Here is an 18,354-nt window from a genome sequence, read left to right as displayed (position 1 = left end):
CAACTCGCATCTCGCGGAGACAAGTGACCTGGCTTGCAGACTAAAGAGGTAATGGAAATAGTTATGATATTATAATCTTTGTTCGCATGTGCTGTGAGAAGTTACGCTCAGTAAATGTGTTTATTTCCTAAAATCCGATTGATGCATTATTTGCATAAACAGAACCAACCTTGAACAGTATTGTACACATATGGGAAGCAAATGCAGCATCTGCATTTATCTATCAACCGCGTAGGTTCCTCATAGCCATATATAGGCCTGATTAAATAGACAGTCTGGATTTGAAAAGTGGATAGTGGTTTGGTAAATAGTGATTTCACAGTGGATCCCTTATAAAACGGTGGGCAACAGAATGACCTTTAAATAATCTTCAGGGCCTTTAGTTTCTGTTTTTATTTCCATAAACCTTAGATGTGGAACCAACAGTTTTCTCTTGTATATGTTCAGGATATTGAATTTGGATTCTGCTAGGAGGAAGCAATGAAGTCTCATCTATCACTTTCTATTTGTAGGCCTATCCTGTTTTGTAAGTACCATGTTTCTCTTCAAACCTTTAATTATATAGGCGAGTAAGTGAAAACAAGCACGTTTTATTGTCCCCTTAATATAAACTCAAAAACAAAAGAAAAGTTTTCAAGAAAATTGTGTACACAGTTAGATGTATATTCTAGAAGCCAACATTTGGGCTCCATTTAATTTCAGGACAGCAATGGTAATAATAAAATAAGAAAAACTATCAAATTGAATTGTTGTATTATGCAGTTTTGGGATCTCAGATAAATCAAGCAACTATATTCAATATGTATCAATATATCGTTCGTTTGGTGATCATATAGTGGTAAAGAAACATGCTGTCAATAACTGCTACAAGATTCAGACTGGATCTTCTGTACCGTATATATTTACAGTATATAGTGTCCAAAACAGTTTTTAATAAAAATACCCTACTCTTCATTACACATTTTAGAACCTGAAACCATAAGAAGACATCTCAAAGGATATCATGATATTGTTTTGTTTATTTCATTCTATGCTTAACCCATGAACACTTGTGAGTATATAGATACCTACGTGGGTGAAACATCCCAACGTCAGAAAGTGCAATGCAATACGGGGCAATCAATTGGGTTCAGCTGCCCTTCCTTACAGCTGCTGTCCTAAAAATATTTTCTTATACACATTTAACTGTTGGCAGGGAGTGGCATGTCTCAGGATAAGGGAATTAATACAGTTGTTGTGTTGGCATAGAATAAAAATCTATTTTTTAAATTTATAATTTATTTACAAGTACACATATGTTTTTATTGTTATTATATTGTTAGCTGTAATATTATAATATAAGATATAACATGTACATGTAAGAACTTAGATTAAAATGGTCTGGATCAGTGTAAATCTAAATTCGTAAAAATATTACTCGACACATATGGCATTAGAAAAAAACCAAAATCAAATTTCATGTTTCAGACATTGACATGGTTGTGATTTCTCTCAACAGTGGGTCTGTCATGTATGACGGGTGTGGTCAGTGCCACAAATCCATACCAGAAACCCAGCTTCTTGGACTTTGACTCGTGGTTCTGGCACACTCCTCGAGGGCCACAAATGTATTCTTGCATTACCTACATAGAGAGAAATCTTCAGGTTGACTGTATATTCCCAGAGACTCACAAGATCCCAGGGCCATTTTGCGAGTTCAAACAGGATGGGCGACTTATGGGATCCACCAACCCAAACACTCTAGTTCAGCTCATACCACCTATTGAGACCCGACGGCGAGTCAACGTCTCCTTGGTGGCCTCTAACATTTGTCGCCTCACCTGGATGCCCTTGTCTGATGACCGTGCATACACTTACACCTGCAGGGTTTACCAGGGCAGCACCTGGAAAGAGAACAGTATGGCGTTCCACCAAAGTGAGTTAAAACATGTCTCAACAAAGTCCCTCTTTAAAATGCTTTAGGATGGTTTATTCTTATATACGAGTTAAGCTATGCTTGTTTAGATTTGAGGTGTTGTCAACCTCTTTCACAATGTCATCTCACAATAAGGGTGTTCTTCCTCCTTTAATCCACTATGGTCTTTCTCTGTCTTTCTTATGATCTGTTTTAGGAAATCTACTGCTGTGTTCTGCCATAAGCATATTGTTCCACACAGGACCATGGATGCTTGGAGTTGTCATATCACTTCCAGTGTCTCTTGGGTTCTTGTCAGGATGACCAGTGACACAATCTAGCAAGCTAAAACATTTAATCCACAAAAAATTGTGAACTTTCTTTTAGTTGTTACTTTTTGTTGGTTTTGAACATCTAACATGGTTTTCTTGACTGTTTGAAATTACTGTGTGAAAAAAACTAAATGCAACACAGAAGGCCGACAGAGGCATAGCTTTATCTTTTCTTTGTGAAAGGAAAAGTTCATCTCAAAATGAAAATTGTGTTATTTTTTACTCAACCACATGACGTTCAACATGTTTTTAAACCTCCCAGCATCTTTGGAACACAAATAAAGATATTTTAAGTGCATCCGAGAGATTTCCACGCCTCCTCGTAAACATCATGGTTACAGATGTTGTCGAGGTCCAGAAAAGTACTAAAGACATTGTTAAACTGGTCCATCCGCAGCCGCTCATAGTGGCGCAATATTTTGAAGTGACGAGAATACTTTATGTGTAAAAACAAACTAAAGTAACGACTTTAATCTATATATTCTCCTCTGTCTTGTCAGTCTATGGTGCGTGTTCACGAGAGCACTTCAACGCATATGCATTCGGTGGGGGCAGACGCCAGCGTTCTGACTGTTGAATATGTTGGAAGCGTGTTACATAATCTGGAAGCGCAACTCTGTGTTTACTAGCAGACGCACGCTATATATAAGCTGATCTTCGCAAAATGTCCGATGATTTTTTAGGAAGACTTAACCTTTTTTGCCCAACCAAATGCACATGCGTCAAAGTGCTCTTGTGAACGCACACCATAGAATGAGAGACAGATGAGAAGATATCAATTAAAGTCTTTACTCTGGTTTGTTTTGCGTAAAAACTATCTATTAAGCCACTATGAGCAGATGGACCATTTAACAATGCCTTTAGTACTATTGTGGGCCTTTACTACATCTATAACCATGATGTCCAAGAGGAGGCCTGGAAATCTCCCGGATGTCACCTAAAATATATTTTTTGTGTTCCATAGACATGTTGAACGTCATGTGGGTGAGTAAAAAAGAACACAATTTTGATTTTGATAGTAACTATCACAAAAGTAACCACATATCTGTTTATGTTTGATCCCTATCTATGACAGGACATGCTGAAATTATCATAGTCAGATTAGTGTTTGCAACACTATTTTATAGCATACATAAAATAGGACCAAAAAATAAATGGAGATTTCCAGGCCTCCTCTTAGACATCATGGTTATAGATGTTGTCAAGGTCCAGAAAAGTACTAAAGACATCGTTAAACTGGTCCATCCGCTCAAAGTGGCGCAATATCATGAAGTGACGGGAGTAAGTTATGTGTAAAAAACAAACCAAAATAACAACTTTAATCTATATATTCTCCTCTGTCTTGTCAGTCTATGGTGCGTGTTCACGAGAGCACTTCAACGCATATGCATTCGGTGGAGGCAGACGCCGGCGTTCTGACTGACAACATGGAAGCGCAACTCTGTGTTTACAAGCAGACGCACGCTGTATATAAGCTGATCTTCGCAAAATGTCTGATGATTTCGATATTGAGGAAGACTTGCCCTTTTTTACCCAACCAATTGCGCATGTGTCAAAGTGCTCCTGGAACGCACACCATAGACTGAGAGACAGATGAGAAGATATCGATAAAAGTCATTATTCTGGTTTGTTTTTCACAAAAACTATCTATTAAGCCACTATGTGCAGATGGACCATTTAACAATGCCTTTAGTACTATGGGCCTTGACTACATCTATAACCATGATGTCCAGGAGGAGGCCTGGAAATCTCTCGGATGTCACCTAAAATATATTTTTTGTGTTCCGTAGACATGTTGAACGTCATGTGGGGGAGTAAAAAATGACACAATTTAGATTTTGAGAGCAACTATTACGAACATAATGATAGATCCTTATCTTTGACAGGAAATGCGTAAATTATCATAGTCAGATAAGTGTTGCTTGTCAGTTTGCAACACTTTGAAATCATACTGCCATTTTATTGCATAGCGTACATAAAATAGCACCAAACCATAAATGGAGAAACTTGAAATGATCTAAATCATCCGAAACATACATTCTTTGTTATCAGATTGTTTGTTATTGTTTTGATATATGAACCTTTATACAATAGTCATGTGCTTCCTTGACAACTCATATGCTCTAGGATATCGTTTTTATTGCTGACATTTTCAAATGTTTCTAGAAATAACTGAATGATTCCTTATAATCTGTAATCTAGTTGATTGGTTGGCTGGTTTATTGATCCTTGTTCACAAAAACAAATCAAGGACAAGTTTAAGAAAAACATACCTAAAAACAAGTGTATTTGAATGATAATATGAAAGCAATCTAAGTAAGCTTGTCATAAGTAGGTTTTGATATACTCGTACATATATTCATGTGTCTTCCATTGTGATAGCATGTACAGTTCAGCTTCTTTCTGCACATGCTTATTTGCAATGCTTTCCCGACATGCCCCCCACCCACCGCCACATCTCCACCCATGATTAAGGTATAACCAAACTGTGTTTTTTGCATTGCAAAATACTCATGCACTGACATGCACATTTCATGCACTTATAATTGTGTGGGAAAACTGAGATTAATTTTTCACTGTGTTCCACAATATTATTTTATGAAGGGTCTATGTCACAGAATTCAATAAAGGAACGCAGAAAGTCTTTTTTTTTAACTTATCTATTATCTGATGTGGCCTAATGGTTAGAGCATGTTCAGAAGGTTGCCGGTTCTAATCTCAGTGCCAGCAGGTCATGACTGAAGTGCCCTTGAGCAAGACACCTTACCCCTGATTGCTCTTCTGTAATGTGCCACTGTATAAAACTACTTGTAAGTCGCTTTGGATAAAAGCGTCTGCCAAATGAATAAATGTAAATGTAAATCTGTTATATCTGCGTTTGCCACTATTCTGCTGCAGGGCCTACACCTCTGGCACATGGTCATTTCAGGAACAAGTGTGTGGAGAATGTACATTACATAGGCCTAAGTACTGAGTCCTTGATGTTTTCAAAAGCAAGAACTTCTGGCAACTTGACAAGTGTAGGCTGGTCACTGATACAGCGGTGATGTGTTTGGGCGTGCTTCATTCAGTTGTTCATTCAGGAAACAAACCAACAAGCTACAGCATCCGAAAGCGGTAAAGGTAAGGTTAGAATCTCCATTTTCTCTCATTTGTTTGAACCACAGCTTTTCTATATCGATGTGAACATTTAAAGCAGCCGGAAAGATTGACTATGCTTGCAAACAGCAACAACAAAAATGGGGCGGACTGAGCAACCGTAATTTCTCATAAAAGTAGAAAATATACATCTTATTTCCTTACGGTGTGGTTTAATATTTTCTGCATAATGCTTTAAAAACGCAATTTCTACCGAACGGTGCGTGTCATTTCTAAAGAATCTTAACGAGTTGCCCATCGAAGAGCTGTAACGGTGCCTTGTATGGAGTTCATCTCAGTCTAGTCTTGTGTATGAGTTATTTTCTTAGCTGTGTGTGTGGTTTAGGTGGGGTCCGTGTTTATGTTGTTGTTACTTCTGAATGTGCTCAGATAGTCTCCTCAGATTACCCAACCCATATTGAAACATCAGTTATTTAGCACTAAACTGTTACGTGAAATCGGATCTAATGCAAATATTTTAAAACGGGACGCACCCAAAATAGACAGTTGATGCATGTATTGACTTGTTTTTGGTTGTCTTGTGTCATATCCAGGTTGCACTGTGGGGTGTATTTCTACTTGCACAGAAGATGATGTGCTACACTGTTATTGCCACATTTTGTCTATTGGGTAAAGTAGCGTTTTGTATTCACTTTATCCTCTCGCTCAGCTTCTGCTTTTTTTGATATTTTTAAAGCACATATGCACGTATCACTATATCTGCTAATTTAAAAAATACTTCTAAGTTAGTGTTATAAATTTCCAGGCATTGCTACTGCCCAGACTTCACTTGAAATTACATCCTGCTTGACCAAGGAGCAACATCTTCAAATGAGCTGCAAGATTACTCCAGCTCAAGACCTCAAGACCAGTGTCTGTTACTTTATGTCGGAGGGTAAATTGGTGGCCTCCTCCAATGCTAGTGCTGTCCTAGACAGCTCCTTCAAGGGGCGAACCAATGTCAGTTTTCAACAGGAAATGTGTCTGCTGGATCTAAATGGTTTCTCAGGTGACAAACCCAAAAACTTCACCTGCAACATCAAACAGTCTGCCAGGCAAAATGCGGCAACATCGACCGCAACTGTGGAAAAAAGTAAGAAAATTAGAAGGCTTACTGTTGATATTCCTAAAGACAGTCAGTTTTTGTTGTTCAAGTATGAGTAGATTTCACTGTAAATGGAAAATTCAATGTTCCATGTTTGTTCAGTTTTATTGATATATAAATGTTTTTCTCCACAGGCAAGCTAAGCACTTGTTCCGCCTGGTGTACCCTGCAGCACAGTGCAGTAGTGTTCCTGTTAGTTTTCATCACTTCCCCACTCATATTAGAGCTTCTGTGAGCCTGCGACTTTGGTCCACATGGGGTTTTACTCCGGCCTGGGTTAATGATGTTGTCCAAAACACTGTTGTGTGATGCATGTCATAAATACCTTAAATATCATGTATGTGTAAACGCGGGTTTGTTGTAAATTAAATAGTTTGGTGCCGTTACACAGTAATTTTAACTATAACGAATTAAAATGTAGTCAATTGGGCAAATATATGAATAAAGAAGATGCTATTGTGTACGTTCTATCTGTGTTTTCCTTGTAAACGCCATTACAAACCTGTCAGAGTAATAATAGAGCATTATAAAGTAATGTAATAAAGTATGTGGACACGGGCTGTGAATTGGAATGTCATAATTGTGTATTTGGCTCCCTCTCACGACTAACCACAATATTGTCTGCGCAAACGCTAAACGTTAAAAACAGCGCGCATGCGCGGAGAAGATGCGTCTCGTTTGTGTTTGTTTTTGCTGATAGACAGGTAAGTCTTCAGCCATAAGTCTTCTTTTTATAATAATATTTGTTTAAATAATTGTATGTAGGATGTTGTAATACGCCTAGCGGATATAATATATACACTCCCTGTCGTATTATTCGTCACAAGCTCTTTGGACTATGTTTAATGCATTTCTGTTAGCATAGCATAAATGCTAAAGTCATTGTTTGCTTTTAGCCTAGAACTGCGTTTCGTTTAATCAAGTTTATCAACCTAAAGTTGTGATTCTGGTGTAATAAGCAATGTCACGGCGACAATAAAAGTGGCTGATATAGAACGCTGTCGTTTTTTAACCAATACATCGGTATGGTGGTGGGATACAAGTTGCAGCGCGATAAAACGCATAACATTGCGATGTCCCACCTGCAATGTTATGTTTAAACAAGAGAAAACGCTAGTATTTTAACAGATCATGCATTCATCTGCCTCATGTTTTCTCTTGATGTTACTGTCCACTGATAATTTGTTGTTGCCTCGTTTCCCATTGCATGGTTTCTTTCGTTTGCGCGGACCTCGAAGGTGAAACCCAACAAACGAGTATGAAGTGAGTTTTTTTATTTCAGTATGTGTCTGGATAAACACATAAGTTCATTATACTGCACATCAATAGAACGTTGTGGTGCACATATTTGATATTGCATCTCTGGAAACGTAGAACAGTTTTGTCATAACGTACACAGTTTATTGTTTGATGAACTGATTTATTGATAATTTATGGATTTCCATTTTATAGAGAACAGAGAAGTCCTGATCCTAATGGGGATTCTCCCATACTGCAGGATGGTGAGGTCTTTTAACTGTCTATTGCGGAAAGTTTATATATATATATATATATATATATATATATATATATATATATATATATATATATATATAAGCTTCACAGAAATGAACAGTAAATCTAGTATAAAACAAAACACCTCCTTCCAGATATAACTCCTTCATACTACATCTAAGATGCCGTCATGGTGCGTTGAATGTTGCGCCATCTTGGGAGGATGGCTGCCACATTCAATGCGTTCAATGCAGTGTTTTGTATTTCTTGTTTGATTAGGAAATATAACAATAGTAGGTCTGTCTTGCTCTGCAATAGCATTACGGAGAGTAGTTCAGGTAAGGACTCTCTCCATATAGCAAACAAAACAAGTAATGGTACATATTAAAACAATAATAGCAGTGGAGCATTATCCCCCCAAGATGGCGGTGCCACTGCAACATGCAACATAGGGTGTGACGTAGGGCTGCTTGATTATGACAAAAATCATTATCACAATTATTTTTGCCAATATTGAGATCCCAATTATTTAACACAATTACTTATTAACCTTTAAAACAACATAGAAAATAAAAAAATGTTGCTTTTAAACTCTTAATTTAACTGAAAAATACATGTAAAGAAATGAAATGGCATCGCTGAAAATAGAGGATTATTGCTAAATGGAATGTGGCACAATAATCGTTTACCTCGATTATTTTGTTTTTGTAACTGATGAAGGCCAAAAAGGACGATTACGATTAATTTTTGATTAATTGCACAGCACTAGCGTGACGTCTGCAGTCAATTTCAGTTTGAGGTTGACAAGCTAAATTATATCCAGTTGTTTTAGGACTTGTTGGACCTGTTAGACTAAGTCGCAGAACATCCTCTGATTTCCGCTTTACCAGGTGTTGTTGCAAATGCAGATGACCCAATGGCTATCACAACCATTCAGCCAGGAGCCACATTCTCAGCAGATCAGCAAATCAAGTACCTGTTCAAAACAGAAGGAACAGGAGGGCAGGCAAGTTCATCTTAGCCATAGACTTGTCTTGTGCATGTATTGTCAATACAGATTTGATTGGAACTTAATGATTAATGCCATTCCCTTTATGCTTCAGGTAACATACCGGGTGATCCATTTGGCTGATGGACAGGTAGAAGAACAGTCAGATGGGGCTGCGGCAGTCAGTGTGGTGACTGGGTTTCCCACAGCAACGCAGGCTATAACCTCCCATGTAACCCAGGTTGGACTGCTATTTTCTCAAACATGCTTAAAATAATTTTAGTGTTGTAAGTGACGCTGAAAAGGTTTTCATAAGGAAGAGGACTTGTACTCCTGTGCTTATTGGCTGTAATCTTTCAGTCTGATAGTCTGGAAGCAGAGGCATCTGAAACTCAGTACTACTATCCCGCTACCATCGCTGATGCAGCTGCTGGAACCATGGTAACAAATGTCCATACAGCAGATTCCATAATTTCTCAACCCACCCCTACAGGTAAACACTAAAATGTATTATCCACCATTGCTTCATATGAAACCCAATTGTGTGGATGTGTGTGTAAAGCTACAAGTTGTCTTATGAAACGGGTTGTCAAAGAGAAAGTCAACCATGTCAGAGGTAATTTGTATTAATTCTGTTCTTTCTTTTCTTGCCAGGTCAACTTTATGTAATGATGTCACCTCAGGATGTTCTAGCCACAACTCAACAGAGGTTCATGCTTTATATCACACATACGAAATAGCATGTCTGATTATAGTAATCTTTTTGTTGTCATCAAATCCTTTTTATTGCTGATGTCACAGTAAGCCAGGAACGCAGCGCACATCCAGGGATGACAAGCGGAGGGCCCAACACAATGAAGGTTATTTTTTTCTTTAGATTTTATTAGTCCTAAAACACTAGATTATTATCTATCCTTATTATATATTAAGTAAGGGATTATCTATAGTCAGCAGGTCGTTGTCCCAGAAGAAAACCTGACAGGGTGAGCAGGCCTTGTATCACACTGTAGGGGTTTATTCAGCAATAACAGCTGGCAGGTTGTAAATTGTTCCCGCTTGTTACAAGGCTGCGTGCCTCATGACTAAATTATTGAACATGAAATAATATTTTTATTGATAATAATTTTCCTAACATCTTTAAGTAAAGACACAAAGTTCAAATAAGATAAACATGGAATTTAGTTTAAAATGTTAAATAGAAGGTTTTATTTGTTAAAGGTCCAGTTTGTGACATCTAGCGGTGAGGTTACGAATTGCAACCCACGGCTCAGTCCACCACTTACCACCCCTCTTTTCGAAGCACTGCGTTAGCTAACTCAGGAAAAAGATGTCGTCACACTTTCACTTCTTTGCGGACGGAGATAACATATTTATAAAAGGCCAACATAGAGAGCCTGTGTACTCACAGCAACCAGAGTACAATTCTTGTCTCAAGTGTCCTTTGCTGATACTACTTTTCTATCCCCGCCAAAAACTTTCATATTGTATTCTTTCTGTGAAATCTATCTTAAAGTAGGTGTGCCATTGTTTTTCAGTGGAACGCAGACGCAGAGACAAGATTAACAATTGGATTGTCCAGTTATCCAAAACCATCCCAGACTGCAATATAGACGCGACCAAAAATGGTCAAGTAAGTTTACAAGTAAGAGTACGAGCAGTTTTTTATTCAATACATCAATCAGATATACACCATTGGTAATATAGCGATAATGCATTAACAAAATAGAAAATTCACATCTAAAACCAAACATTCCAAGAATGTAATGCAATGTATTGCAGTGTAATTTTTGTGTTATATCACACCCTTCAATTGGTGAGACATTTACAATGACGTACAGGCTTTGAAAAAGTTTAAAATAAAGTACCCTGAGCAATGGTTGGGTATAGATCCCGATCTATCTGAATATCAATAAAAAATTGGAATCCCTGGGCATTCAGATTCTTTTCCCCTCTTTCACTTAGAGTAAAGGTGGGATCTTGTCCAAGGCGTGCGACTATATCCAAGAGCTACGTCAGAGCAGTACACGACTGGAAGAGGAGCTTAATTCTTTGGCTAGACTGAGGATGGACAATCAGCTTCTTAAGCAAGAGGTATTAAACAAAGCGTTCTGAACATTTTTTGTGATATGTGCATTAGTTGTATTCGGGTTTTATTTTAAGGAATAACATTGCAGTGCTATTCTTTTTATGTTTATTTGGTAATAGAAATGCATTTAAATAAACAGGTCTTTCTCATAAAGCCCCATTCCTTTTGCATAGGTTGAAGAGTGGAAATCAAAAAACCAGATGATCAGAAACCAGTTAAGACAGCATGGCATTGTGGGGGCAACAATGGACTCTTAGTGATTCTCTGAACTGCAGATCACATTTGCAATCAAAAAATTTTCTAGGGGAAATCATTTAGTATGATTCTGGACATGGTAAATCATGTCTAGTTGATGGCCTTGGTTTCTCCTTCCCCTTTTCATTGTTTCAATTCACACATTCATTGTTTTAATTTCTTTCAGGCTGATCTGTTATTTTACTGCACTAAAGTTGTGAAGAATTGTTTGACCTGTACAATTTTAGATCTGTGTCCAAAGAATGACTTTACTTTTCTGGTATGATGTCTGTGATAAAAGCATTTACTAAACAATGATTAGACGATCACTGTTGTACAAGAATTTGCAGTTAAAAAATTACAGTGTCAATAAATTGTTTTTAAACAAATCTTTTTTGCTTACTTTTTAAATGAAAAGTTACTGAAATATCCTAGTGAACCTGCATATGTACAGTTGAAACTGGTCCATGATGATATATGCTAGTATATTAGTTTCCCCCTTATAAATCTAAATGTAATTTAATAAACTCCTTTGTTTTTTACATTCTTAGAATAGAATAAGAATACAAAAAGAATGAGTTAAGTGCACAAGATAATTAAAAAACACTTCCCCCCACAAAAGCTGTATTTTCAAATTATGACACATGATGTTGTGTGGTATTGACACACTGATTATTTTGATGTTACTTTTCTATGAGAAAATGTCTTAAACTAGTTTATCCTGAGCTGGCGCCTTCTGCCTGTTATGAATTTATTTAGAAATAGCGTAAAGCTAAAATTAACATGACACAATATAGTGGTCAGTGCTCAAAAAAAACTTTACTGTACAACCAAAAGTTCTAAATGAGGCAAGCCTGGGAACAGTTTGCTGTTATGGTTGTCAATTAAGATTAGTTTAAATCTAAGAATCAGTGAAGCGACTCATACATCAACACTGGGATTATCTGTTGATATATTAAAAATCATAATCCAGTTTCCTGTCTAGACCCATGTATTCAACATCCTTTAGAAAATGCATTTGCCCACTTCCATTCATCTACTTATATGTTTGTATTTGATGGCAAGTAAATAAATGTAATTGTTAATAGTGTTTATTGGCTGTATATACACACAACTGGAAAATTCTTCCACGGTGTATATGCATTAAAACTGTTACAAAGCAGTGTGTATTTAAATGGGATGCATGTAACTGTTCAAATGCAATAATTCATAACTTTTATCTTTCACAACATTCATTCATAACATTATAAAGCAAGATAATATTCAATAGTTGATATGCTCACGATCTGAGTTGGAGAAAAGGCTCAGGGGGCCGTTTCAGAAACAAGGTTTAGTGGAAACTCTGAATATATTAACCTTGAAATCAGAATGCGAGGTATGTAAAACCTGAGAAAGCAGGGTAACTCAAGCCCGTTTTTAAAGGAAAGGTAACTTATACTCGGAGTCAGTAACCATAGTCACTTACTCGGTGAACCTAACCTGGGGCCTCATTTATAAAGCTTGCGTACGCACAAAACGGGGGGGCTGAAAACATGCGTACGCCAGTTCCTGCGCAAAAGGTGGGATTTATAAAGAAAAACTTGACGTGAAAATATGCGCACCTCCACGCAAACTCTGACCCATGCGTACGCACATTTTGAAGACAAAGCAGTTTGGCGACACTGATGGTGAGTTGAGGAACTGACTGTGGATAAAGGGAATTAACCCTTTGCAAAATGGCAAAATTAGTTTGACATATTTCTATATTTACAATATTTACAAGTTGCTCATAGGTCCCGGTTACAACAAAAAATACAAACTAGAAAAAAAGTTTGTTGAGACAAACTTTAAGTTGGCTTGAGAAAGCCGGACAAGAGAGTTTGAAGAAGTTTAAAGTAGTTTGATGTTTAAAGTAGGTTAAAGTTTGATAGATAGATGGATTAGTAAGAAAGAAAGAAAGAAAGAAAGAAGAAAGAAAGAAAGAAAGAAAGAAAGAAAGAAAGAAAGAAAGAAAGAGAAGAAAGAAAGAAAGAAAGAAAGAAAGAAAGAAAGAAAGAAAGAAAGAAAGAAAGAAAGAAAGAAAGAAAAAGAAAGAAAGAAAGAAAAGAAAGAAAGAAAAGAAAAGAAAAGAAAAGAAAGAAAGAAAGAAAGAAAGAAAAGGAAAGAAGAAAGAAAGAAAAGAAAGAAAGAAAGAAAGAAAGAAAGAAAGAAAGAAAGAAAGATAGGTAAGTTAGTAAGTTAGTTAGTTAGTTAGTTAGTTCGAAAGATAGATAGATAGGTAGATAGATAGATAGATAGATAGATAGATAGATAGATAGATAGATAGATAGATAGATAGATAGATAGATAGATAGATAGATAGATAGATAGATAGATAGATAGATAGATAGATAGATAGATAGATAGATAGATAGATAGATAGATAGATAGATAGATAGATAGATAGATAGATAGATAGATAGATAGATAGATAGATAGAATGGTAGTTTAATTGAGTCTAGGGCTTCAGGGAGTTTTTAGATTTTAATGTTTTGGCTTGTACACTAATGGCCAACCGTAGTTTTGGCTCAATTTGAGCACTCTGCAATGTAAGTCTATGGGATTTTTATGATTTTTAATATTAATTTTTAATCAAATCAGTTTGAAAAGATATAGCACACCAAGTCAGAACAGTCTGAAGGTCTGACCCGAGTTTGGAGTTTGTAGAGTTAAAGCTCTAGGAGGATTTACAGTTGAAAAACTTTGGGTCAGAAGAAGAAGAAAAAGAAGAAGAAGAAGAAGAAGTTTACATAGGATTTCAGTAAGTTGGGGCTTTCTCAAGCCAACTTAATAACATTAAATAACCATTATGGGTCCTAAAGATACATACATGCATGTTTAGTTTAAAGACATAAAAGGAACTATATGCTGAAAGTACGTAAATTTTATTTCTTTCACTTCCATTCTTAAATGGATGTAGGCCTATCACTCATTATGTGATTAATGTGATAAGGTGTAAATGATTAAATCTGATCGCTGAAAACATAAATTGCCTACTGCAGCAACATTTAAGTGCATATTGTATGATGGATGCGCTGGCACTGCTGGAAGACTATGCCAATGGCAGACTTCGGAGGGAAAGAGTATTCAGGGACCGTGAGGATTTCCTAGCCCATGATGATGAGTGGCTAATAAGCCGCTTTAGATTTCCTAGAGCCATGATCTTGGATCTGTGTGCTGAACTTGGCCCAGCATTACAAAGACCAACAACACGGAACCGCGCCATCCCGGTACCAACCCAAGTACTTTCAGTTTTAGGATTTTTGGCAACCGGGACATATCAGCAGGAAATAGGCGACAGGTAACTAAGTGTACCTTTTTTTTAAGCAAAACCTTATTGATTTTACCATTCCTATTACTTTGTCATAGGTCTTGGATTTCACAGCCATCCCTAAACTCATTAATGCCTGCAGTTTTGAAAGGGATTATTCAAATGACCTATCGATACATAAAGTTTCCTTACACTGTTGGAGGACAGGCCAATATCAAAGGGCAATTTGCAGCAATGTCCGGTTTCCCAAATGTAATCGGCGCAATCGACTGCACTCATATTGCTCCATATGTAAAGGGCTCCATATGTAGATGAATTCATTTACGTGAATCGCAAACATGTGCATTCAATAAATGTGCAAATTATATGTATATATAATTTCGCTTCTTGCCCTTGCTCTCCATTGCTGCCATGATTTTGTTTTAAAAAACACAAATTTCCTTGCTCCTTTAATATATCCATGGCTAATGAGGTAATTTGCATTGTCTATATATGGTTGAATGTGGGCGGAGAAAGGGCGGTAAATGATTTTTTTTGCGTGCGCAAATTATCAGGTAGGCTGTGATTTATAAAGTGAAAATTGCGTGCAGGTGTGCGTACGCACGGTTTTATAAATCTGATTTTTTTTTGCGTACGCCATTTTTGGCTTTTGTGCGTACGTACACTTTTAGTAAGGTTCCTACGCACAGTTTTATAAATGAGGCCCCTGGTCAGGGGCAGGTTTTCTTTGGAAAACCCAGAGTTTTATTCGATCTCCTCCCTCTTTTTAAAGCGTAAGTGGTGATCTCATTAATTCATCCATTCATTCATTTAATAGAGTCATTCATTGCACACATTTTGATCACACAGAAACCATCTCCGTTAGTAAAGTGTCATATGCGTGTTTATAGAGGATCCTTTATGTGAAGAGGCTGCATTTATTCATGATATACTTTGATTTCAGGAGAGCAATTTAGGAGAGTGTGCATCGCTCTCAAGTGCTTTCTGACGTCATGATGCTTTTTGGTGCCGTTGCCATGGTGAATCGTCATATCCGGAGCTCCATTGCTCATCTTATCGTAGGTGTAGTGCAAGGGTTGTTTCCCTGTTGCCACCTGCATTAAGTTCGAAGCTATGCTCCTGGCCTACAAGACCACCACCGGATCTGCACCATCGTATCTCCACTCGCTAATGCAGACCTATGTTCCTGCCAGATCACTGCGAAGGAACAACGACTAGTGGTACCATCCCAAAAAGGAAAAAAGTCACTCTCCCGTACCTTCTCTGGATCTGTTCCACATTGGTGGAATGATCTACCTGCTGCTACAAGATCAGCAGACTCGGTTGCCATCTTTAAAAAACGCCTAAAAACACATCTCTTCCGTCAACACGTCGCTGATTGATTTAACCTAACTCTTTTCCCTTTCCTTCTTATTCCAAAAAAACATTACTAACCTCACTATTCTTAGCTTTGTATACTGTGCTATAGGCTTTAATGGACTAGTTTTGATGCATGTATTTTGTTGCCTATGTAGTTAGAATTGCTTCCAATGTTTCCTCATCTGTAAGTCGCTTTGGATAAAAGCGTCTGCTAAATGACTAAATGTAAATGTAGAAAGGATACAGCCACGGCCAGAAGTGGTGGAAAATCTCTCCATATAATTACAATAAAGGATATTAGCTAACGCTTAAACCTACCCCAACCTAAATCTTGCCTTACAATAATAAAAAATATGAATAAACAGTTTTCAGAGTGACAAAAATGTTGCGGTATTGAAGTGCGCATTCCCAGTAGAGGAAGCTGTATCCTGCTAGTCAAAACATGGGGTGTATTCCAGAAAACAGGGTTCACTTACCTTCAGCTAAACCCTGAACTCTGGGTTGATTAACCCAACCCTTGCTTACTCGGGGTATGTCGGTTCCAGAGGGCTGTTCCATAAAACAAGATTACAAAATAAGGCTTATTTTTGGTAAATCAGATTTATTGTCGATCGATTCAGTTTCATAAAGCAAACTTAAAATTAGAACACAGTTACTATGGCAACTCATTCTGGGAAACTGGCCTGGTCCGGCGGGCTAATTGTCAGGCCTTAGTTGTTGCTTAACTAGAGGTCAGTTAATACTAACCCACCGTAATGTGATGATATTACCACTGATTATTTTTCATGATGTAATATAATATCACTTTATTATTAATTATAAATAAAATGTAAAGTAATCAATTAAATAAATTATAGACCCCAATAATAAATGAATGTACTCTCTATTGTCATACATCTGTTAGATTATATTGATTTGATATAAATGTTCAAAACTAATCGGAATGAAGTTTGGATTTAAACATTCCCCTATAAATTGATGATATTCAGAAACAGAACAATCTCAAACAATTATACTGCCCAAAAAAGATATAGTATTTAAATCCAAATAATTTATAATTACCTATTTTCCAAAAATGTCACGATAAAATGTGATGCCTTGTGTGTTGTTTACTGTCTGAGAGAGGGTGCCAGTGATAGTTGTAGAAGCTTTTTGAAGCTTTAATTTTTCACTTTTCCTTTAGTTTAATAAAATTGTTTTATTGTAGGTTAAAGCTGCTTGCTGGGAGAGAAAGCATACTATTAAATAGTGTTGAAACAACAGGTCCTATGTCACTGTCTTATGGCGTTTTGGTCTTGCATCTTTTTCCAGTTGCTGAATTTTCATCTTTAACCTGCAACTTTATTATTTTTTCTTCATTCTTCATACAGCCAAGCATCCCTTTGTGTGAGAAGGTAGAGCTTGTACACAGTCTTTGTCTTTTTTGCAGTATTCTGTAGGAACAGAAATAATTATTTGATGGGATGCTCTTGGCATTTTGTTGTAATGACTTATTACTTATATATATTACTATATTCTTTGTCACAGCTTAAAAGGGGCTAGTCAGTGTCCTGCTGACAATTTGGAAAATACACAATGTGAGAACCTCACCACACATGTGGCTTTATAATATGCAAACAGTGATTACTGTACCTTGGAACTCTGTGAACATAGACAGACACATTATTCTGAATTCAAACTCATTTATTGTTTATTGACAATAAATCAGTGCTTTAAACGCTCTTATACTAACAGAGTTTCTGGGTTATATATTCACATTGTACCATTTCTGAAATATAATGGTAACCTTAAGATATTTACACAAAACAGTATTGTAAATACATTTTACAAAAACCAGTAGCTAAGGTTTAACATTTTAGAAAGAAGGAACCAATCGCCACTCTCTTTTCCTTAGTGGATCGATTTGATCAATGCTTGCCTTGCGTGCTTTGCAATGTATCAGCTTTATTTTGAATTGTTATTGATGTACAGTGCATCTGGAAAGTATTCACAGCACTTCGCTTTTTCCACATTTTGTCATGCTACAGCCTTATTCCAAAATGGATTTAATACATAATTTTCCTCATAATTCTACAAACAATACCTCATATTGACAATGTGAAAGAAGTTTGTTTGAAATCTTTGCAAATTTATTATAAATAGAAACTGAAAAAGCACATGTACATAAGTATTCACAGCCTTTGCCATGACCCTCAAAATTGAGCTCAGGTGCATCCTGTTTCCACTTCTTCTTCTTCTTCTTCTTCTGATGTTTATATGGCGGTTGGCAACCAACTAAAGGTGCATTTCCGCCACCTACTGGGTTGGAGTATGGAGCACGACTTGGTTGAATAAATATATATATATATATATATATATATATATATATATATATATATATATCAATTATATCTTATTTACCAGTTCTGTATCCTTAATAAATTTTAATAATTTCT

The 18,354-nt window shown here is 36.7% G+C and overlaps 2 protein-coding genes across 3 annotated transcripts; both read left to right on the top strand.

The window, feature by feature from the left end:
- The first annotated feature begins 5,305 nt into the window (after positions 1-5,305).
- On the top strand, positions 5,306-7,173 carry thy1 (Thy-1 cell surface antigen). The gene is made up of 4 exons (XM_079473351.1): positions 5,306-5,349; positions 5,919-5,994; positions 6,131-6,457; positions 6,604-7,173. The coding sequence occupies exons 2-4, from the start codon at positions 5,955-5,957 to the stop codon at positions 6,702-6,704; spliced, it is 468 nt and encodes a 155-aa protein (XP_079329477.1). The 5' UTR covers positions 5,306-5,349; positions 5,919-5,954; the 3' UTR covers positions 6,705-7,173.
- On the top strand, positions 7,063-11,888 carry usf1l (upstream transcription factor 1, like). 2 transcript variants are annotated; one of them, XM_079473327.1, is made up of 11 exons: positions 7,063-7,173; positions 7,708-7,732; positions 7,922-7,971; positions 8,854-8,969; positions 9,067-9,192; positions 9,312-9,444; positions 9,606-9,660; positions 9,753-9,811; positions 10,487-10,593; positions 10,914-11,042; positions 11,211-11,888. In XM_079473327.1, exons 2-11 carry the CDS (start codon positions 7,728-7,730, stop codon positions 11,292-11,294), a joined length of 864 nt encoding a protein of 287 aa, XP_079329453.1. In that variant the 5' UTR covers positions 7,063-7,173; positions 7,708-7,727; the 3' UTR covers positions 11,295-11,888. The 2 variants fall into 2 exon arrangements, with proteins under 2 accessions (XP_079329453.1, XP_079329454.1); XM_079473328.1 differs by having other exon boundaries at positions 7,108-7,173; positions 10,487-10,581; positions 11,211-11,657.
- Positions 11,889-18,354: the final 6,466 nt, after the last annotated feature.

Source organism: Barbatula barbatula (assembly GCF_947034865.1).
Source record: "Barbatula barbatula genome assembly, chromosome: 2".
Taxonomy (NCBI): domain Eukaryota; kingdom Metazoa; phylum Chordata; class Actinopteri; order Cypriniformes; family Nemacheilidae; genus Barbatula; species Barbatula barbatula.
Note: the sequence above shows the minus strand (reverse complement) of the source record. Positions and strands in the feature narration are given on the sequence as shown.

Excerpts from the sequence above, each read along its gene's own strand:
- usf1l (XM_079473327.1), top strand. Across the intron at positions 8,970-9,066 it reads CAGAAGGAACAGGAGGGCAG|GTAACATACCGGGTGATCCA; the intron begins GCAAGTTCATCT and ends TTTATGCTTCAG. Across the intron at positions 9,445-9,605 it reads TTCTCAACCCACCCCTACAG|GTCAACTTTATGTAATGATG; the intron begins GTAAACACTAAA and ends TTTTCTTGCCAG.
- thy1 (XM_079473351.1), top strand. The coding sequence starts at position 5,955 with ATGATGTGCTACACTGTTATTGCCACATTTTGTCTATTGG. Across the intron at positions 5,995-6,130 it reads TGCCACATTTTGTCTATTGG|GCATTGCTACTGCCCAGACT; the intron begins GTAAAGTAGCGT and ends ATAAATTTCCAG. Across the intron at positions 6,458-6,603 it reads GACCGCAACTGTGGAAAAAA|GCAAGCTAAGCACTTGTTCC; the intron begins GTAAGAAAATTA and ends TTTTCTCCACAG.